At 41.0% G+C, this 22,588-nt stretch overlaps 5 protein-coding genes and 1 non-coding gene across 7 annotated transcripts; 2 read left to right on the forward strand and 4 right to left on the reverse strand.

The window, feature by feature from the left end:
• Nucleotides 1-1,086: 1,086 nt before the first annotated feature.
• TRNAT-AGU lies at nt 1,087-1,160 on the reverse strand. Its single transcript has one exon. It is a non-coding gene; the product is annotated as a tRNA-Thr (tRNA).
• A 1,269-nt stretch (nt 1,161-2,429) lies between these two features.
• LOC115727905 (probable leucine-rich repeat receptor-like protein kinase At1g35710) lies at nt 2,430-6,070 on the reverse strand. 2 transcript variants are annotated; one of them, XM_030658221.2, is made up of 11 exons: nt 5,806-6,067; nt 5,316-5,463; nt 5,053-5,124; nt 4,674-4,745; nt 4,328-4,399; nt 4,042-4,185; nt 3,869-3,949; nt 3,696-3,767; nt 3,472-3,543; nt 2,767-2,838; nt 2,430-2,666 (listed from the first exon to the last, which is right to left on the reverse strand). In XM_030658221.2, the coding sequence occupies exons 1-11, from the start codon at nt 5,894-5,896 to the stop codon at nt 2,576-2,578; spliced, it is 987 nt and encodes a 328-aa protein (XP_030514081.1). In that variant the 5' UTR covers nt 5,897-6,067; the 3' UTR covers nt 2,430-2,575. The 2 variants fall into 2 exon arrangements, with proteins under 2 accessions (XP_030514081.1, XP_048137153.1); XM_048281196.1 differs by lacking the exon at nt 4,328-4,399 and having other exon boundaries at nt 5,806-6,070.
• A 3,924-nt stretch (nt 6,071-9,994) lies between these two features.
• On the reverse strand, nt 9,995-11,044 carry LOC115727328 (CLAVATA3/ESR (CLE)-related protein 9). Its single transcript, XM_030657526.2, has one exon. It carries the CDS (start codon nt 10,930-10,932, stop codon nt 10,534-10,536), a length of 399 nt encoding a protein of 132 aa, XP_030513386.1. The 5' UTR covers nt 10,933-11,044; the 3' UTR covers nt 9,995-10,533.
• A 1,809-nt stretch (nt 11,045-12,853) lies between these two features.
• Nucleotides 12,854-14,658, forward strand: LOC115728820 (anaphase-promoting complex subunit 13-like). The gene is made up of 4 exons (XM_030659228.2): nt 12,854-12,992; nt 13,470-13,572; nt 13,710-13,763; nt 14,556-14,658. Exons 2-4 carry the CDS (start codon nt 13,497-13,499, stop codon nt 14,615-14,617), a joined length of 192 nt encoding a protein of 63 aa, XP_030515088.1. The 5' UTR covers nt 12,854-12,992; nt 13,470-13,496; the 3' UTR covers nt 14,618-14,658.
• Nucleotides 14,659-15,156: 498 nt separating this feature from the next.
• On the forward strand, nt 15,157-18,175 carry LOC115728773 (probable inactive purple acid phosphatase 2). The gene is made up of 2 exons (XM_030659164.2): nt 15,157-16,051; nt 16,652-18,175. The coding sequence occupies exons 1-2, from the start codon at nt 15,365-15,367 to the stop codon at nt 17,912-17,914; spliced, it is 1,950 nt and encodes a 649-aa protein (XP_030515024.1). The 5' UTR covers nt 15,157-15,364; the 3' UTR covers nt 17,915-18,175.
• A 519-nt stretch (nt 18,176-18,694) lies between these two features.
• Nucleotides 18,695-21,412, reverse strand: LOC115728812 (SNAP25 homologous protein SNAP33-like). The gene is made up of 6 exons (XM_030659216.2): nt 21,105-21,412; nt 19,930-20,486; nt 19,632-19,725; nt 19,353-19,477; nt 19,178-19,275; nt 18,695-18,960 (listed from the first exon to the last, which is right to left on the reverse strand). Exons 2-6 carry the CDS (start codon nt 20,416-20,418, stop codon nt 18,861-18,863), a joined length of 906 nt encoding a protein of 301 aa, XP_030515076.1. The 5' UTR covers nt 20,419-20,486; nt 21,105-21,412; the 3' UTR covers nt 18,695-18,860.
• Between the last annotated feature and the right edge of the window lie 1,176 nt (nt 21,413-22,588).

Below are 22,588 nucleotides of genomic sequence, written 5' to 3' on the forward strand. Positions count from 1 at the left end.
ATAAATAATCAAGTGAAGTCTAAAAGCATTCGACCAAAAGCATAAAGTAAAATGTATAAACTAGCGAAAAGTTATTTTCTAAATAAGCTAGGATTTTTTTTTATATTTATGATTTTTCGATCTTGTAGTAAATTTATGTTACTGAAGAACGTAGGAAATATGACTGCATACGTGTTGTGTTTAAGTGAGTTTCTAAGTACAATTTATTCACCTAATGAAAAGAGAGACTCTCTTAATTATAAAAAAAAATCTATTAGAAAGATATATTTTTAGTTGCTCGATTTTCCATTTAATTCATAAATTTATTAATTATCAGAGATTATTTATTTACACTATAAAATAAACTATACATTTTTTTGGTCAGTAAAATAAATAAATAAATTGTGATTTTTATTGTGCGATGGTATATTTTGTCTATCCTAAATAATTTCAAGTTAAACGAACAGGTTCACCGTCATAAGTAATGTTTGAAATTATCTAATATACTCTCATATAGTTTCTTCAAACTTTAAAGCAAGCCGTCATCAAAATCCGAGGCATGAAGATCAGTATGTCGAAGCTTGTTGGCTGAATGGGTAATTAGATGACAAATATATGTGTGCCACATCGCGATTTCGAATTGAAGTGTCGAGTTGCGAAGAGAGACGAGAAATTTCACCTAGCAATGGGTTGTAATTGTTCATAGTAAATAAAATTTTCCTTTTCCCTAAATTATCTATAAAAAAAGGGGTTTTCAAGATACTTTAATCTTTACCTATTTTCTCAAATTTAAATTTAAATTAGGAAAACTCGAGCGAAGCCTAAAGAGATTAGCGCTAAGGACTACCGACTATAAATTCGTTTTGAAACCAATGAGAATAGTATTAAGAACTAACTATAGATTCGTTACGATAGGTTCTGTTTATATTCGTCATCTCAAATTTATGTCGAAATAGATTAAAAATTTGTTTCCATAATCAGTTTTTCAAAACACACTTGGATTTGATTCGATACCAAACGCAAAAAAACCTTCTTGCCATTGCCAGAGCGGATCTTGGTAACCCTCCCCCAAGGAAAAATGAAAGGGAAAAAAAATAAATGGAAACTTGCTTTCATTGAGAGTCGAACTCAAGACCTCCCGCTTACTAAACGGGTGCTCTAACCAACTGAGCTATGAAAGCTGGGATGAGTATGTTTTTCATTACCAATAAATTAATATTAAATAAATATAAAATCCACCCGTTTTCATATAAAGACACCATTCCTGTACTACCATTTCTAAACTCCAGGTAGCCAAGCGTTGTATAAAGGATGAAATCCAAAGGCGCGTTTGTTTTAAAAAAAAATGTCGTCGTAAAGGTAAATGCTTTCCTCTTTTCAAGTTATAAATTCATTTCCCTAAATTTAAGCATGCATTTTTTTTCCCGTAAAAACCGATCATTTTCAGCATGCCAAACGTATGAAAATCCAGAAAACTGATTCTCGAAAACACAGAAATCATCTACGTACGCTGCACACAAGTCAGCACTTGGGCATAGAATTTTAACTATCCGTGGGTGCCTTTCTGATAAAGCTCACACATTATGTTTAAAAAAAAAATGTCGTCATAAAGGTAAATGCTTTCCTCTTTCCAAGTTATAAATTCATTTTCCTAAATTTAAGCATGCATTTTTTTTTCCCGTAAAAACCGATTATTTTCAGCATGCCAAACGTATGAAAATCCAGAAAACTGATTCTCGAAAACACAGAAATCATCTACGTACGCTGCACACAAGTCAGCACTTGGGCATAGAATTTTAACTATCCGTGGGTGCCTTTCTGATAAAGCTCACACATTATGGATCTGGAGTTGATAATTAGTGGAGCTTTCTCGTTTCGTTTGCAGTTTTTCAACTTTACCAAATGCACACCCTCAAAAAATGGTATGACCGGTTCATTCCTAGTCTAATCTCTGTGCTCGAGAGCCGGCAATAGAAATGCCGCCATGAGACCAGAATAATGTTTGCTTTCTTACCACACGAGATGCGCCCCTTTTCATAGTCGAACCACAGTATATATGCTTACCAGTTCGATGTCAAATACATTCGGTGTTGCCTGAATGTCATAAGCACTTCTAGGATACGGTGAGTGCGTGACCAGATCGGCTCGCACACTGCAGTAAACTTCAGATTAAACAAAGCTCCCTCAATCTTAATCAACAAAAGTGATGAGAAGTTGAGACCAAACTTAGTTAACCACTTGGGAGCAGTATCGTTGACAAGTTCTTTCCCTGGTAGCGGGAAGTACAATGACTCTTATCACTTTGACAAGTTCTTTCCCTGGTAGCTGGAACTACAATGACTCGATCACTTCGAATGGTGATAGTTGATTGGACTAGTAAAATACATTGCAAGTTCCCACCTCGAAAGACACTGAGAATAGAAGATGACGATGAATGGAGTCACTCGAGCATATGAACAAAATTAATAACCCCCTATTGCACAAAAAATATTGCGTAACGAACATTATTACCATTTGGCTTGCATCAACTAATTATACTAGCTTCCCCAGGTATTGACATGATCCTATGTAATCAAAAGCTCGTTGTTCTCTTAAACTAAAACAGAAATTCCGAGTCAGAAAGTTCAAGAACTCGGTGAACTCCGATTGGCTTTACACCTGGTCGGAATGAGTTTCCTTCGATGTACCTGTACAATATGTGGATAATCATAAATTACTGCTAGAAGTCGCAAGTAGGAGGACATCAATCAAATGAGAGATTCCTATCAGGTGCTGAAAGGGACTCACATTTCTTTCAAGAACGGGTGTTTGTAGAAAGCATCAGGAATTCTTCCGGAAAATTGATTGTGATCCAAATATCTGAGATCAACAAAGAGAATTCAACATGAATAGGTTGCGAACAAAAAAAAAATGTCATTATCTTAGTTAGCTTATGTTATGGCAACCATGCTAGCGTGTGGATATAATTAGAAGAAAAGATATCTTACATACCAAAAACAACTTGAACGGACTATATAGAAGACAACCAAGAAGTTAACCTCAGAAAGAGGAAATGTTCACTGGCTCTAAACTGTTTTTACTTCAAGTATTTGTTAAGCAAAAGCATTCCAGGAAATATTAATTAACAAGCAAGCCATTAGGCATCCAACGTGTTAATGCGATTGACCGTACATGAGATTTATGCTCTACTTTTCCTTATTTCACTTATTGCGTAATTTTGATTGTCTTTCTTTAAAGCTCTGTTCTTTTATATCTCTGATACACTAAAACAGTTTCTCTTCACAAAGAAAGTTCTATTACCTACATGATACAGCTATTGTATACACCATTCAATGTGTCTAAACTACATTGCTTTACAGTACTACCACTAATATTGCCAAATAAATCAATTGTGTTGTCAATACAAGGCATATCCACATACAAAACTGCCTAGTCGGGATTATAAACCTTTTTTAAGTGAATCCCCCAGGCAATCCAAAGTAGGCAACTTACAAGAATGTTAGTTTAGGAATACGAGCAATTTCGGCTGGTATAATTCCTGACATTTTGTTGTAGGATAAATACCTGCAACCAACAGAGCAATCAATGCCATGACAGACCTAGGGTAAGAGAAGTAAATACAAAATAGCACATTATGGACTGATAGGTATCTTAGACATTAACGCATTTAAAAAGAAAAGAACAATGATGAGAGCAGGCGCCAAAATGATACTTACAAAATCTCCAAGTTGGTGACATTAGCAAGCTGTGCTGGAATACCTCCAGTAAAATAGTTGTTATTCAGATAACTGCCATATTCAGAATTTCAGATGGAATGAGTCTGTTAAAAGCAAACTCATACCGAGGTTCCAGAGTTAATAACTACAAACTTGCCAGCAATTGTACTTACAAGTTCCTCAAGGCCGGAAAGCAGCCTTCATTTCGTGTCAGTTCCCTCAAAGTACCTACCAAATGATTGTTACCAATATCCCTGTGAAAGCACAACATAGCCATGGGATTAATAACAAGTAAGAATAAGATAACGCTCTATTAAAAGATTTCCCCAGGAATAGAAAAGTTTACAGGTGACGCAGATTTGGCAAGATGCACAATCCTGGCGGAATTCGCCCCGTCAAACGGTTCTCTTGCAAATAGAGATATCGAAGTTCAGGAAGATTAGCAAGTTCTGCAGGAATTTCTCCCTTAAAGCTATTGAAGCTAAGATATCTGCAGAAATATCGGCTTGTCAGGCGTACGGGAAGGTAAGAAGTAGCACAAAGTGAAGTTCCCTTGTTAAAACAATCCGCCATCACCTTGCAAAGTATAACAGTACCATTATAATCATAGTCACAGAAGAGAAATAACTTACAAATGTGTCAGGCTCTTCAGTTCACCAATCTCTGGAGGAATCACATCTTGCAGCTTATTCCATCGTAAGTTACTGGCGTCATAACAGAGATTCAGTAGTGAAATGACTTAAAGGCACGGACAAAATATACAATGACCAGTGCATAAAAAAAATGCCAAGGAAGGGTGTTTCCTCAGAAAATTATCATATGGCAGCCATATGGCCTTAAAACCTCAACAGACAGTCCAGCGATGCTCACTGGACATGATGTTCTACTATATTGAGTCAAACAGCATTACTAAATTTGCTGCAGCATTGAAGCAAAGCAAATGTGGGGAATTATTCATCCATAAGCCAACAATCTTACAGTGTTTTGAGACGCTTCAACCGTCCAATCTGAGGAGGAATAGGCCCTGTCAATTTGTTGTTATGGAGATCCCTGCCGGTATAGACAGACATCAATTGATAATACAATACGATACTATAACCCAATTATTCTGTGCAATTATGACACAGAAAAAAGGACTTAACACTCAGTTTTTTCCAGAAAAAAATTCAGTCTCCTAGTATTTTGTTTAAGATATAGTAATTTATACGTGGAAGTGTGGAACAACGAATGTATGCACTTGTGCAATTTTAACAGGAAATAGAGTGATCGTAATATTCATGGTACAAATTCACATGTTACGCAATTAGTGAGCCAGACTCATGACAGAAAGAAGAAGCAATGACACACAGAGACTTACAGCCTTGTCAGATCCAGCAAATTGGTAACAGCTGTTGGAAAAGGCCCTACTATTGAGACTGCATAAACCTCCCTGTCGGAAAAACCGGTCAAGTCCAACATATAGACATGAATCTAACCAATCTATCTGATTATGCAAATGGTGAAGCGTATAATTCAAGTCACGGAATGACATTGACAGGACCTAACTAACGGCCAATTCACATGAAATCCCATGTTGAGAAGCGGACATGAACCCAGAGAAGAGAAGAATTGTAAGCTTACAATTCGGTCACAACCCTATAATCTCCCTGAGAGGAGCACGTCACGCCAGACCAAGGCGGCAGATCACCGTCGCCACAAGGATCATCCCCGACCCATGAGTACACCACCCTCCACCCAAGTGACGCCTTAATTTCATTCAATGCCTTCACTGCAACCACATTTCAAGCGAAGCACCGCGTTAAATCATGCTTGAGCCATATAAAAAAAAAAAAATCCACGGACTTCCTAAATTCACCAAGGTTCACCAGCACATTTGAAAAAGCATTCACAGTATTGGAGAAGTCGCGCTGAAGCACAACCATCAATCAAGCAGGAATGACTCTCGGCTATACTCGAAAACAACCCAAATTCAGCTTCCCCCCCCAACTAAGTTCAAACTAGAGAGAAATGAAGCTCAACCGAATCTAAAGCACCAGCAAGAAGGCAACAGAGGACACAAGTGAGAATCCGAAGCGAAGATCGCGCTTCTAATCGATCGCAATCGGTTTACCGTCGCGCTTGAGGGTTTTGGAGAGAGCGAGTGCGGAGAACAACAACGGCGAGACGAGGATCGCAAGAATCGCCAGCGGGAAGCGCGCCATTAGAGGGCGCCCGGATCTGTGGAGTTTGAGGTATTGGCGCCGACGGCGAATTGATCTTCTTCTTCTTCTTCTTCTTCTTCTTGGGCGAAGTGGGGATATGAAATTCTCAGTCCGCAGTGGAGATTGTCAGATCTGAAAAGCGAACAGGATCGGGGATCATCCACCGACGGGGCGGGTTCAATTTCTCTGATTTTATGAAAAATTACTGAAAACGATAATGAGCATAAAAAGAAAATAGATATGTGAGGTTTTATTGCGTCTATACGCGGAAATGCTCGCCTGCTCTTCAAATTTTTATTTATTTTTTTTCCTGTGACAAATAATTTATAAACCTTGTCATGAAAGTACAAAATAGTGATGATCGGTTCCCAATTTGATCCGATCCCATCTCGAAATCGGGAACTGAATCCAAGGGACTTGTTCCTAGTTTTCGGAATCGAGGATCGGACCGGTCCGACTCTATTCTTGGGCGGTCCAAAGGAACCTATGGCTTGTACTTTAAACACATAAGAGTTTAAATATTTTTTCAAAGATTTTAAAGAAATAACATTAAAACTAAAAAAAAAAATTGTAGGTTCGGTTCGGGCAATTCATGTGGACGATTTCACCTTCGGAATCGGGAATTACTAAATCTGTTTTTATGGAATTGGGAATCGAAGAGAACTCGACCAAACCAAACGATCCGATCCGGACGGTTCTTTTTGCTCACCTCTGGGTACAATATAATTAAGTCCTAAAATTTGTCAAATTAGTGCAATCGAGTCCTTCAGTTAACCATGTCCAATTCGACTAATGTAAAATATCGATGTGGCTAAAATAAGAAAGATAAGGTCCAAATGACTGTTATCATTAGAATTTTGATCACGGCATGAAATGACATGGATAGTCAGCATTGATGTGACGATAACGGGCCGTTTTGCCACCTTATTTCATCCTTAACATAATGGAAATTTGATGATTTATTTTCTTTCCGCTCTTTTCCTTTTTTAACCATGGAAAATTACTGTTTATCTAGTTCCTGCACAGAGTAATTTCAAACCGAACCCAGCAGTGTGTGTTTCCTTCTGTTTTTGTTTTTTTGTTTTTGTTTTTTTAATTCTCCATAGTGAAGCAAATCCAAACAAATAAGAGTTTCGAGTTCTAATCATTCTAAGGAAACCGGTTAAGCAAGTTAGAGTTTGTACAAAAGCCACTTTTTTTTGGGAGGGTAAAAATTTCAAATAAGAACTTGAAGTGCCCTCATTTTCTCAAATAAGAGCTTGAAATAGATATTATTTCAAATAAAAACTTGAAACGCCTTCATTGTTTTAAAGAATGATTTGACCAATGGCATTTTCCTCGTTTTTTTACTTTTATCTTTTCCATTTCTTTTTTTTTTAATTTGTTGCGGCCGGCGAGAGTCCCGTATCCTAGGCCCTCGCCGGTGGTCGGCCATCGACGAAAAGGAAAGGACCAAAAGAGGAAAAAGAAAAGAAAAAAGGAAAAAATTACAAAAAAGATGTAAATGACGAAAATATCCTTAGCCATGGCCTTTTTTGAAACATTGAAAATACTTCAAGCCCTTTATTCGCGAAGCAACATCCAATTTAGGTCCTTATTTGAAATTTTGCAATTTTTTTTTTTAGGTCTCAGCATTTTCCATATATTTTTCTATTTTAACTTGCTTCTTGTGGGGTCATCAATTCGAATTGCTTTCGCTGATATATTGAATTCTCTCTGAATTATCCTGCCGCAGACATTTAAGTCATTAATTTTGGGATCCACATGCTTTTTGTCGCGTTTACTGATTTGTCAGAGAAGTAAAACTATGTTTTCGATTAAAGTCATGCTTAAAGAGATGTTAAGAAAAGGCCCGACAAGAGCTTGTTTCCTCGTTGTCCCTAGAAAAGAAAATAGAGTCTCATCTTGATAGCATGACAAGCAATTAACATGAAGAATATACTCGCTTTACTTTTGCTTAATTTAAATTTTGCGACATATGCCCAATGACTTTTTTCTTAATTAATCACATATACTCAAATTTTTTTTAATATATAAATCTCGATACTCAAAATTCACACCCATGATTTGTTGAAATTTGGACAATATTTTAAGCCTTGACGGGGAATGTAAGAACATACATTTTTTACTTAAACTCGGGCCTAAACAAACGGGTCCCAAGTGCTGTATGCATTCTCAACCTTTAATTGCGTGGCCTAAAAAAGGAAAACAAAAAAAGATTTGATTTTCAAGCTGCTTATGAAAAAGAAAAAATTTGATGGTCACCTTCGGTTTTTTTTTTTTTTTTGTATTCAATGCTTCAAAATGATGAGTGAGCGATTCTAAATTCCTTCTAAGTTCCAGGTGGAACCTGAAACCTACCCGTTGGGATCGATTTCTCATTTTTTGGAACTCGAAACCTTCTGCGCATACCTTATAACCTCAAACCTAATATTGCCATAGATTCCAGAGTCTACCCAAATTCTACTTATATTCTTTCTCACCCCTATTCAAATTGACTCATTTATACATCAGCAAACTGCCATTTGTTGCTTTCACCACGGTCTATCATTTCCAAGAGAATGACCCATTACAAGTGCATTATAGCATGGTCGTTGACGGGTTTTGCTTTCTCGAATTAGTATAGGGAACGAGGCTTTAAAGGACACTCTTCTCAAGAGGTAAGCGTGGTTTTAAAGTAGAATCGAAAATTAAAAAACCAAATTTGTGAGAATCGGTCTGGTTCCAAGTTCCACAAAATGCAAGTAGGTTCTAGGTTCAAAAAATTAGGGAATCAGTTCCGACGGGTAAGTTTTAGATATGAAACTTGGAACCTACAAATTAGAATAAATTTTTGTGCTTTTCTTGTTCTAGGTCTTCACGTGATCCAACGGAATTTCATGGCGTTCGATGATGAATGTATAATCTAAAGCCACTAGTCTAAGTTTTTATTTTCGGCAATTTCCATGACTAAGACTCTTACTTTGTTAATGTTTCATATTTTTCACGTGTCTAAATATAAATTGTGGTTATTAGATTGTAGCAGCAAATAGCGGCATTAAAATTGATGATTCATTACACTCGTTTAATTAAAAATACATGTAGAATTTGGGTAGACCCTAAAAAAACTCCCGAACCCGTGACGGAATAGATATCGGGTTCTCGGAGTATGCGGGGTAGGTTTCGGATTCCAAAAATTAAGGAACTAGTTCTGACGGATAGAATTTGGACCGACCCACGGAAACGCTCACCCCTACTCTTCCCCCATTCATATAGACCAGAGGAGCTTCACCCGAAAGAGATGCCATGTTGGAGAATCGGCCGATGGATATCGAGCCTGGTTTCGAATAGGGGAGACCGAATCGACCCGCTTTATTCCCCTTGATATCTTGATACACGCTCCTCCTAAAGGTAAAAGGATATATGCTCGCGAACTGCGATTGAAAATCGCAACCGTAGTGTGATACCGTAATCTTGTGAAGGGTAGATCGATCCAAAGTGCGCTTGTTATCCTTATAAATACTCCAATAGTATCATTTAAACATATTTTAGCTTATGGACGATGCTATGATAGCAAAAGGTGAACCTCATCTAGAGCCGTATGGGGTCGATAACGAAGACCGCCCCGCCTTATACCACAGCCCAACGGACCCTTGAAGGTGCTGGACGCCCGATCGGGAAAGAGACTCGAGGAAAAGAAAAACAGGGACAAACTGTGCGCGGCTTAAAGAGCAACTGTAAAGCGAGAACCGTACATATATGGAGCGTAGTAATTGCATGAGATGAAGAGCTAGCATCCCTCTCTCTTGAGATCTCCCTTCTTTCGGCAATACCCTTGCGAGTCTTTTGACCATACACAACGCCCAGCTGAAGTGACCTGACATCTCCTTAGCCCTAGCAGCTTTGAAATAAATTTGAACTCGTGGGCTTATTGAAGAAAAGCAGCTAACATTGTCTATCATTACTATGAGTTATTTCGGAAGACACAATCTTTTAATCAGTGAGTGTCTTATGCAAAATATACGGTGATGGTACGTGGATATACGATTGAGATTTGTACCGTCCGCGATAGTACTGTCACGAAAGCATTTTCCCCACCACCAAACATCTCTCCTCCCCATAAGAAAAGAAGAAAACCAGCAGAAAACCACAAACACACGATGAATTGAATAACATAGTAAATACACACTCTATATTTGCAAGGGTTTCATCGGCCATTTCCATGCTTGTTTCTGCTCCATCCTCTCCCTTCCATGAAAAACTCTCTCTCTCTCTCTTTCTCTCTCATGGGATTTTCCAAGACAAAGACAAGCGTGGAAATGGCGCTACTACATTCTACATAAGTATATAGGGAAGAAAATAAACACGTAAAACCTTGAAACAGTTAAAAACGATGGCGTGTAGAGGCTCTGCAATAGCCATGCATTGTGTGCCTCTCTGATCTTCTTTCCTCATCCGCAATAAATTTGCACGTTACCCCGTGAAAGCCCTCTTTAATTCCTCCCTCGCTGACGCCCAAGGGGAGAAAGGAGGTCGGTGCTGCAAAGAGCCGCGTTTCCTCTTTACCATACTTATCAAAGAAATTCAAGCCCACCGGAAAAAAGAAAAGAAAAGACCGGAAAATGCAAGGAAAGTTTTCTTGAGTAGTACTTTCAGTTTCAGTTGTGAAGAGGGTTAGGGCCGGAGGGGACGAGCCTCTTGTCGACGCCGTATCTCGGGTCAATCTCGTCGGGCGGCGGCGGGGGCTGGTGGCGGCGGATTCTTTCGAGATGGAAGCACAGAGAATAAGAGTAATGCGGCAGGTTTTCGTGGCGGGAGGAGGGATCGCAAGAATGATGGTGGCGGAGGTGGTGGGGCTGGCTGTCGTGGCTCCTCCAAGATTTACCATAGGAATCGGAAGAGCGGGAGATGGCCGCCGAAGTTGCCGCCGAAGTTGCCGCCGGCATTGACATCACGGGGTGGAGGAAGAGAAGCAGGGTCAAGACCAAGAACTTGGCTGCAGTCGCAGAGTTGTTGCCGGGGGTTGACGAAGAAGACGAAGAGGAAGGTCTCTTCATGGTTGCTGGTCGCGCTTCGCTTCCAAGAGGCCCTTCAGAAAACCTTTCAAACGGGGGTTGATCTGAAGATGGGTGCTTTAGAGAGAGAGAGAGAGAGAGAGAGAGAGAGAGATGTAGGTGATACGAAAGAGTTTAATGCGAAGCGAGAGACACATGAAGGAACATAAAAGAACGACTAGCTTAGGGTTTTTTTTTTTATATATATTTATTGCGCTTTTGCCGACGGGGGGTAACCTATAGTCGTCAAAGATTCAACCATCCTCCACTGATAATAACACGAGTCACGTTCAATGCGTTGGGTGTTGTGGGGAATGCCCTACGTTATATTCGAGACCAGAAGAATGTGAACTTACAAAAAAAAAAAAGGTTTTGTTTATGATAAAATTTGAGCATAGAAAATGGAGAAAGCAACCGGATCCCATCACCATTTCTCTTAGTACGAAAGAAGAAGTTAGGACAAGGCCCAAAATTCGACTATATGTAGGTGGCGACTAAACTTAAGACGTACGTATCATGCATTGGACGGTGACTATGTAAATCTTCACATCATCAAAAGAGCTAATCAAAATAAGCAATACATGAGCACCTACATAGTGCTTAATCGGGTGTGATTTGTTGTTCGTTAACCCTCTCGAAGCATCTCCCTTGTTAGGAACATAAACAACCTATAGACTTTTGTAGGCTTGTCCTTCAGCAAGTTACTAACACCTACGAGACTAACTTCTTAACATTTGGATAGGGCGCGAAACGATTAGTAAATACCTTAAATAATCTAAAACACCCTTTTCACGGTTAAAAATACAAAATGAAAACCGCACCAAATACACTCTGAGTCAATTTCTAAGTAAAGCGGCCTTATTGATCTTAGTTGCTTTAGAGTTTAGACAAATCTGATACGCCTTTTTCTTTTTCTTGTATTTTGCATTCGCATATTATGGACCACTATGTTGTACCCAAGCCAAGCACGACGAAAGGGGGGATATTCTCTCCAAAGCAAGCGATCATTGAGCGTGCTGGAGCTGAAGGTCGAACCTAATGTATATTACCTATGCCCGCCCATGTTGACCTCTGAATTTTGGTCAACAATTCAAATTCTCGTTTCTTGTGAAAATACAAAAAAAAAAAAAAATACAAATAAAAGAATTGCCCAATTTGGCCATTTATCATTTGCCTTAGTCCCATTCAGGAACAGCCCATTAATCCTAGTCGAAGCCCATCATCCAAAGCCCATCAATCATGCTAACCCACCATTCACTGTGGCTCCTGGAATACTTAGGGCTTATTTGACAACGATCATGTTTCTCTGATTTTTATTCTTTTATTTTCAGGAACAACAAAAAGAATAGAAATCTGTTTGTTAACGTCAGCTAATTTTTCAATTCCCGGAGATACTGATACAAGTTCTTCTCTTCTGAATCAGATAGGTTCATATCTGAAAGAGGTTGAGAATAAGTTCTTTCAAAACTGACTATTTGTCCCTCCGGAGAAGGAAGAGATAATAAGGCCTCTTGTGGAGAATGTGGTTAGAAATCCATAATAGAGTCCGACCATATAACGGTCGAATTTATTATCTTTCATACATAGAGGGATAGGAATAGATGTGGAACAGAAACGAGAAGCAAACACATTTATGCTCTCTTTCTATAACGGGAATGGAAATTTTTTTGTTTGCAGTTACCATACGCGTTCCTCTGCTCAGAAACTGTTCTCGAGGACGGAATCGGAAAAAAATCATTTCCGCTCAGAGACTGTTCTCGAGAACATAAATTGTTACCAAATAGGCCCTTAAACTTAGCCCAACAATTTCAAACCCGCGAGAATACTCATTCAAATGATTTTTTGGCCCAGCAACCGAGAACCCAGACAGAAACAGCAGCCCAATCTCCCTTTCTTACTGCTTCGGGATTCCCCGGGTGAGGAATCGGCGGAAGAAAGAGAATCTCTCGCGGACAATTCTGAGCGACGTCCATGACGAGTCCGTAACTACAAGCAGGGGACGCCTGCTCAGGAAACAAAAAAGGAGAAGAACAGGAATACGGATTTAATCCGAGCCGTAGTCAGTGAGCACGATTTGTCTAAAACACTCACTCATTTTTGTCAGTCCCTTTTGTTTGGGAGACAGAGAGTCGAATATATGTGTGTAAATCACTGAGAATCTGAGTTAATCCTTGCCTTCTTTTAATGACCGGGGATGACATTGTTGTCCCAATACTGACTTTAGGTGAGAAGCCATTTGGATTTCGCGACTAGATCCAGTAATCTCGTTGCGCGCAAAAGCTGTTTGTTGAAACGTCTCCGTGAAGTTGTGAAACGGATCCAAGAGGGATAGCTTAATTCCACGGCTTGTATGTTCAATTCACAATAGTAACCTCCGAATCATTTGTGTTGTTTTTGTTTCGTGATATTCGAATCTGGACATGGGAAAGACACGAGAATGCTTGTCTCTTCGTTTTTTTTGTTCTTTTTTCTTTTTCGTTCCGTGCATTGCCTTGGTGTGGATAAACTATGGTCGTTGTTGTGCTTGTGCATTTTTGTAGGGTAGTGGTGGAATTGAAGGGAAAAATATGGCAGAATTAAGCATGGGTATGCTCATAGATATTGTGGATGAGGAATGGATGAGAGACACTCTGCCCGATGATGGTATTTTGCTTTCCTCTCCCTTCACTTTCATGATTTTGCTCTCACTTCGCATAAATGTAGGTAAATGAATGTGTCTGCCGCTGTGTTAAGGATTTGATGTCTGAATTGGTTTCCACAAGATTGCATTGCTGTTGCAGATCTTCCCTTACCGCCTGTGTTGCTTGTTCGAAATGAAGATGTTGAAGATTCGAGTATGTATTTCGTTAGACGATCTCTTGTTTGTACTGATCTTTGCAAAATGGATCATGTATTCTTATCCTCTAATGCTTGATTGGATAGTAAGTCTTCACTTTGTTATTAATTATCCGTAGATGCCACATGCTTGCTATTCAATGAAGAGACCAACAGCATCGAAAGCGAATATTGACACACTCAGTTTTGATTAAGCTGGCTCTTGTAGTTTCTCTATTACCCTATTGCACCGTGAACATAGAGCTTCTTTCATCTTTTGCTTGTGCATTGAATGCGCCCACTGTCACTGTTGTTTATAGTGACGCATTATTGTTTGGTTCATTGGGGGAACAACCTTAAGCCTAGAGAATTGCTACCTTTGCATCGAAGTGACGTGAACATGTATAAACTAATCTAACTGTGAGAACTGTGGAGTAAATTCCTTAAGCCTTTGTAGCCCATCGTTTGTTCTTATGAGAATCACAAATCTAACAATCATAAAGAAGTCTCTAGTGTTGAGTTGGTGCCGCTGCAAGTGTTTTGATATCTTTAGTTGGTTGAAGCAGGGACGAATGAACATGTACATTTGTGTGGGAATTGTTTGATGTACGTTTCTCCTAAACGTCCTCTCATGTCTGGTTCTGGATAGAAAAGTTTGTGTTCCTCATTTATGGACTTGGCCTATTCAGAGTGCTTTGACCATTGTCTTGCTTTTTCTGAAGAAATGGATGATAACACTAGATATTAACTGCTTCCTGTATATTTCCTATGAATTGACTGGGTAGTGCTTGACTGTTTGCTGCATAATCCAGATCAGGGTACTCAACAAGCTGATGGAGATTCTTGGCATGATCTTGCTTTAAACACCCAGTGAAGTAATACCGAGAGGCGGGTTGATCCTTGAAATGTTGTTTGGGTACTGGTTTTTTTTCGTTATCTTAACGACATAACTTTCTTGTGATTACTGTTTCTTTACGAGTAGTTGACAGCCATAGCAACTTATCTCTTCATTTTCAACGCGTATACAAGTGCTAATGAGATCTCTCACACGACTTGAGTACTCGAGCGGTGGCCGAGGATTAGGTCTACCCAAGAGTGGGGGGCAGTAATCCGAATAAAAAAGGGTTCTTTTGGTCGGGCTCGATTCGTTAAATCCCCGTTGCTAAAGAGAAATGCTGACTATAATTGTGCCTAGAGACATTTGCAAAGCCTTTGCCGAACATCTCATTTTCGTGTCGATAATGGAAAAGTTGCGAAATTAAGATGTGAAAGCAGTAGCGCATTTCGAGCGGTTTACATATCGATGTATGATGTGTACACATCGAAAATCTGCATCCATTCAAGTATACATGAGATGGAGGATAAACGTCACGAGGATTGACATTTCTTATGGTGGATGGAGATACTAAGTATCATAAGCACGACTGACTAGAATATGTCGGAAGAATATTCGTAATTTTGGCTGTTTGTCTTTCATCAATTTGTCCGAAATAATCCGAACCGAAACTCACACCACCATCCCTTCCACGCCAAACGAAACCCGCGAACGCCGCCAATTCGCCCGACAAAACCACTAGTCTCAACCACCTGATCCACCTCCTCCTCCACCACCAACGCCACCATGATCCCTCTTCTCATCATCTCCCTCCTCTCTCTCATCGACCCATCAACCCAATCCGGACCATCCCTGTCCATCTCCCCCAAGATCCTCTCTAAATCGGGCGACCCGATCCGGATCCAATGGTCCGGCGTCGACTCCCCCTCCAGCCTCGACTGGCTCGGCATCTACTCCCCTCCCGACTCGCCCCACGACCTGTTCATCGGCTACGTCTTCCTCTCCTCCGACCCGGCCCACCTCTCCTCCGGGTCGGGATCCGTCTCCCTCCCCTTGCCCAACCTCCGGTCCAACTACTCCTTCCGGATCTTTCGGTGGTCCGAGTCCGAAGTCGACCGGACCCGGCTCGACCACGACCACAACCCCTTGCCGGGGACGAAGCACTACCTCGGCGCCTCCGAAGAAGCCGGGTTCGAGCCAGGCCGCGGCCCGGAGCAGGTCCACCTGGCGTACACGGATCGGGAGGACGAGATGCGGGTCATGTTCGTGGCTGAGGACGGCGGGCGGAGGTACGTGAGGTACGGGGAGAGAGAGGGGGAGATGGGCGAGTTGGCGACGGCGCGTGCGGGGAGGTACGAGAGGGACGACATGTGCGACGCGCCCGCGAACGATGGCGTCGGGTGGAGGGATCCTGGGTGGACCCATGATGCGGTCATGAGGAATTTGAAGGGTGGGGTGAGGTATTATTATCAGGTGAGCTGGTGTTTGAACTGTGCTTTATGAGGTTTTTGATTAGTTTTGTTCTTTGATTATGCTTAAATGACAGTTTTGCTAGGTTGATTGCTTGATTGTTCTTTTCCGGTTAAGCTTCATGTTGGTGCGTCGGGTTAGCAGTTTCATTTCTCTTTGATGGTCAAGAGACAATGGTATCGTTGTGAATTTGCTGTTGCCATATGGTGGTTTGGATACATCATGTTGCTGGTTTAGTTGATAGTTGCTGCTGCCTCACCACCTTCAGAATGTGCGGTGAATGAATCCCATCATATTTTTGGCATGCGGAAATCATGCATGGATTGAGCTCTGGCTTGGTCTTGTCCACGAATGGTATGGTTCATGCAAAATTTTCAGTGTCAATGCATGATTGTTGGATCTCTTGTATGAGAAATACATGCGAAAGAATCATAGAATCTGTCATGACTTCAATGGGGCTTGTCGGCTGTCTCAGTAGAATTTGATGTTCCATGTGATTAATCTTTTCCAGTCGTAGAAGTATCATAACCGATATAAGCATGCTTGAAATTCGATTGGGACTGGTTCATCTCATTGATTGGAATGTCTATGCTCCTGCAACAGGTTGGGAGTGACTCTGGTGGTTGGAGTAAAACGCACAGCTTTATGCCCAGGGCTAAAGACTCAGATGAAACGGTAGCCTTTCTATTCGGAGATATGGGAACTGCAACACCATACACGACATTCTACCGCACGCAAGATGAGAGCATATCGACCATGAAGTGGATTCTCCGCGACATTGAAGCTCTTGGGAACAGGCCCAGTTTCGTGTCTCACATTGGAGATATCAGCTATGCGAGAGGTTATTCTTGGTTGTGGGACCATTTCTTCACTCAGATCGAGCCCGTTGCTGCCCAAATTCCGTACCATGTGTGTATTGGCAATCATGAGTATGATTGGCCATCGCAACCTTGGAAGCCCGAATGGGCCCGAACCATATATGGAACAGACGGGGGCGGTGAATGCGGGGTACCTTACAGCCTTAGGTTCAACATGCCTGGCAATTCTTCGGAACCCACGGGAATGAAGGCCCCGGCCACCCGGAACCTCTACTATTCATTTGATATGGGAGTGGTCCACTTTCTTTTCATGTCTACTGAGACCAATTTTCTTCCTGGAAGCAAGCAGTACGATTTCATAAAGACTGATTTGGAATCGGTGGATCGGAAGAAGACCCCATTCGTGATATTTCAAGGGCATAGACCAATGTACACAACCAGCTACGAATCTTATGATAGGCCCATTAGGGAAAAAATGATGGAGCACTTAGAACCTTTGCTCGTGAAGAATAAAGTGACCCTTGTGCTGTGGGGCCACGTCCATAGATACGAAAGGTTTTGTCCGATTAATAACTTCACCTGTGGAAGCACAAATCCAGCCGAGGATAATTGGGAGGCACTGCCGATTCATCTCGTGATTGGAATGGCGGGCCAGGATTGGCAACCCATCTGGCAGCCCAGACCAGATCATCTGACCGATCCTATTTACCCGCAACCTGAAAGATCGTTGTACCGAGGGGGTGAGTTTGGGTACACTAAGCTGGTAGCTACAAGGGAGAAACTCGTGCTTTCTTATGTCGGAAATCACGATGGTGAGGTGCATGACACGGTGGAAATCCTGGCATCTGGACAGGTTCTTAACAGTGGTGTTAGTGGTGCTGAACCGAAGATAGAGGTGCCTGAATCCTTTTTCTCATGGTTTGTTAAAGGTGCGAGTGTGTTGGTGCTTGGAGCATTTGTGGGGTATATTCTTGGCTATATCTCACACGCCAGGAGAGAAGCTATGTCCAAAAGGAGCTGGACTCCTGTGAAGAGCGATGAAGTATGAAGACTGTCAAATGTTACGCCAGTCAATGGAAGAGGCAGATGGTGCTTTCTTCTTTGATATCCTATTGTATTGTAGTTGCAAGCATTCAGGTATCGGAATTGCTCGTTTGTATGCGTATGGTGAGAGGTGGGCGGCCTCTCTGAATGGAAGTTTGTACTATCTAACTTTTCTCTCCTCTGTAAATACACGATGCTTAGAATCTGCTGCATGGGTTCATGTCTTGGGGAGTACTGAACTTCAGAATAAGTCTTCCTTTCAGCATGAACAGGAATTGATGAATGGTAAAGCCTTTGTTTTTATCCTTCAAATTAGAGAACTGCTGAATAGCGACTGTAAATTGTAAATGAGAAACAAGGAAGGTCTCTCTCTCTCTCTCTCTCTCTCCAGCTGTAGAATGAATAAGGGAAAGCTTTCCCAATGATGCTTGACAATAGACGTTAAGCCGAAAGATTGGTAGCTTCCATAGAGGAATGGGAACTCAGCGGTCGACACAGATTCGAACTTTTATTGACCACCATGGCCACTTCTAAATATTCTTCATGATACACTGCCTGTCACTCTGCCTGTTTATAACCATATAATCTGCTGGCCTGACTGGATGTTTATGCAAATCTGGGAACTGATCGGAGTTAAGCCATCTGCCTCTCAGCTTTGTTCGCTTACTCCATTTATAGTTTGACTCGGAGATTATGTCCACCCGTATTGAGTACCAACATAAGGGCCAAAATACATACAAGAAATTCAGGATTCCGGCAGATCACCAAACAAGAATAATTCAAATTTGCAGAAAGATTAGTTTATTTCATTTGCTGATGCGGTACAAGCTACGAAACAATATTCTTCGTTTTTGGTTTCGTAAAAGAAAGAGGGAGAACACACTATAACAGCTATAGGAAGGCAAATCAGAGGGGATTGCCCGATAAAGAAGCCTGCTCTTGCTCTCTTTTCATTTGCCAAGCAGACGACGAGTACGTTGATTGGCGCCTTTCACCCGAGAGTTCAGCTCATCCACATCGTCACTAAGATGGTCGAGAGCTTTGTTTTGCCTGTATGCACCACATTAGCTCAACATGTTAAGTAAAGTTCTACGCCTTGAAGAGAATGTGACAAGGGCCGGGAAAACCACGGCAAACAATCAAACTTCCCCAAACCAGAATTTATCTTGATCAAACTTCAGTCTCACAGCTAGCAAGTGTATCAGTTCAGGGACGTTTAAGAGGTTACGTAGGAAAGACATGAATATAAGTTAGGACATATTCAGACCTGTCAAGTTCGCCTCCCATGTCAACAGCCATATTCTTCAGGTCACCTAAGATATTGCTAAGATCCGATAAAGCATCATCTTGCTTTGCCTTCTCAACCTGCCATCCGAAAAGTCATTGTGAACAGATGCTCAAAGACTGCTATCTGAGCGAAACAAACTTGTTAAAACACAAACCTCGACTTTCTGCAATGCATTTGTTGGTTCAGGTGGAGGCGTATGACTGGTCCCTTTTCCTTTCGGCACAGGAGCCAAGCCCAACTGCTCTCTCTGTTTCTTGTCACTCTTTTTAGATGAATTGTCTGTCATGCCAGGAAGGAAAAGCCGATGAGTTTATGAATTAATCATCACGGAAAGTACAACTACTCAAGTTTCAACAGAAGCTGTGCATAAAATTCACTTCGTTTTGGCCATATTCAAGTAAAGAAACCGCAGCAAGGCAATTGTGTAGGAAACCTGGTGTAACTACAGGCCCTGAAATTTCTCGAGTCTTCTTCGGCTTCCAAGTCATGGAGAACATTCCTCCAAGGTTTCCTAAGATCTTTTCCCCCTGGTATTCACCAAAACAATGTATCGGTGATCGTTAATTATTGCAATTGAAATCACTCGAGAAACAGTAACGAGGTGTCATCTGGGTGAAAAACCTGAATGTTGCATAAAGAAACTGAGAAAGGAGCAGGCAGCAGAAAAGCTTCGCACATTTTTTTGTACAACATATTCTTAGCATGCTGAGTTCATAATACGTGGAAATTACCTTGCTCAAGTCCTTCTCTGTAGTGGCAACCATTTCATGGGTCCTTGTGATCTGCTCGCCCTGTTTATGCAACATGTCGAGGGTCCTCGTGGCATCCCCTCTTATATCCTCAGCAATCTTAAGGCAGTTGTTGACAGTACTTGTGGTCTCCTCCGCCTTGTACACGGCATAGTTCTCCAATTCTTGCACGCTCTGATTCTCTAGCCCTCCCGATTCACGGAAGTCATTCTTATAGTTATCACGTGCTGCTGATGAACCGGATTTAGAGGATGCGGAGGAGGAAGCCCCTCTTCGTCCCTTATTACCATCATTGAAAGGATTGCTGCCAAGATCCGGCACAATTAGCGTGGGTTCTGAGTTTGCTCGCCTCGAAGGTTTGATGGTCGATTTGGTGTCAGATTCGGTATCAGAATCAAAAGGATTTGCTCCTGTGTCCACAGAGTTTTGCTTGGAAAGATTATTTGCTGGTGATTTACGAAATCCAAACATTTTCGAAGACCAGAAAAAGCTGCCTTTCTCAATACGGTGGTGTAGAGGACGGCGAAAATTCCAAGAACCTGACAGAGCAAAACAAGAACAGTTACTCGCAAAGCTAATTCCAAGAAAAAGAAAAAGCTCAAGGATGCGCCCAATTGAATCCTCTCCAGAAATGGTGCACAAGTGCAGGCCAAAAACTAGGGAATCGGCCGGGGATGATGAATTATGCAAGCGAAGATCAATCACAAATCATCTTGGCCAGTAATCAATCGCAAATGCTCTTTTCCAAGAGCGGCTACTAAAGCGTCATCACTTTAAAAATGGAAGCCATGAATCATCTCATAGACCAAGGAAGTGCAGAAGCTCAAACTTCACATTCTCTGTTCCCTCAAAACTACAGAATGCGTGATAATCCATTCACTCTTCACACAATCTCTCTCTCTCTCTCTCTCTCTCTCTCTCTCTCTCTCTCTCTCTCTCTCTCTTCGACCTAGCAACAAGAAGAAAAGGACAGGCGGCTTCGCGGAGCGAAATCGACCGGCAAATGCAATGTCTGCCCACACCCAATTGACACAAACCCACCAATGCAGATAGAGAAAAGAACATCAAACTGTTTCGCTAAAGGAAGAACTGAAGATACAAACGCACGCAGCAAGAACGAGAATCATCACGAGAGCAAGAAATGAGCAACTGGGTACCTGGAATTCGGTGAGAGGCTTGGGTGAAGAACTCGAAAGGCGGTCAAAACAAGTTCCGCAAGCAGCAGGACACCCAAAATAAAAGAAGGAAGAAGAAAAAAACCGCTCCTTTTTTAGGAGGTCTGCAAATGGAACTCAGAAAGAGAGAAACGCTCGTGAAAAATGACGAGGACCCCTCTCTCTCTCTCTCTCCCTCTCTATAAACGGATCGAACAGATGGAAGGCGCCGAGGAATGGCAGAAGGAATTGCGCAGGAGGCTATTTTTGGGTCGTCGTCCTCACTTTCTGGACCGTTGGGTTTTGGGCTCTTTTTAAACTTGGTGCCTCTTCTTATGTAATTTTTTTTTAATATTAAGGTTTTTTTTTTTGTCTGAGGTTTTAATATTAAATTCTTTTTTTTTGTTCCAAAAAAAATTAAGTTCAGAGCATCCTTTTTGGTCCTTTTTTTTTTTTTGGTGGGCTAAGCATTGTTTACCTTTTGGTAACTGAACTTTTGCTATTAATAATTGATGGGCGGTGATTTTTTTGCTTTGGCCGTCGAAATTTTACTTTTCGATAAGCACAATTAGATCAACATTTCGTCAAAATTGCATCGTATTGAGTTATGCATGACGGGACGAGTTAATATTAACACAAGGTGAAAAGTAGGGACAAACAAAATGGCCAATCACATCCTCTCCTCTTGTTTTTTTTTTTTTTTATGGTAACCGAGGTTTCCACATGCAATAGACTATTTCTCGGGGTGGTGGGATATGAGCGCCAATGCCACTGGTTAAGTCCCCTAAAACGCGATCGGGGAGATTCGAACCCGGGACCTTATCGGTTTAACTGTCTAAGGCTCGGGGATCTCACCCATTCCGCCAACGCCTTATTGGCTCTCGTTTTGTATTTTTGTCTATGGTTTTTTTTAAAAAAAAGAAAAGGATATGGCTTTCCCACAAATAAAAAAAAGAATTTTTTTCATAAGATATTACTATAGGATGTTGGTCCCACTCTACAAAGGAATAATAAAGTTTTTAAAGCATTAATTGTGCATAATAGAACACAAAGAAGTGTATCGGAAAGTCCAAAGTTTCCTTCATTAGTTACTCATATATGACCACGTGCTAGCACAATAGTTTTTGGGTGAAAAGCAACAGCATACTGTGAGCCACAAATTTTTAAACAAATAGATCACAAAATAATTTTTTTATTAATTATTATTTTTTTGCTCAAAATAGATTGTTAATCTTACCGTCATTCAAAAACTGTTATATAATTAATTTTTCAAAAGTACTCAACCATAAAATCTATATATTCAAAGTTAAAGAAATGCATGAACAAGATGACACCCACATGAAGCCAATATGCTTAGATTCGTATTGATTTCAATGTTGCAATGCTTTGTTGTTTTTTCCTTTTCTCCCGTTTGGTCAATCCCTGTTGGAGCTTAAAGGATTCCGCGGTGGGGTATGTGATAACGTGGAAACACAAATATCTTGGCT

The sequence above is a fragment of the Rhodamnia argentea genome, chromosome 6, assembly GCF_020921035.1.
Source record: "Rhodamnia argentea isolate NSW1041297 chromosome 6, ASM2092103v1, whole genome shotgun sequence".
Lineage (NCBI taxonomy): Eukaryota > Viridiplantae > Streptophyta > Magnoliopsida > Myrtales > Myrtaceae > Rhodamnia > Rhodamnia argentea.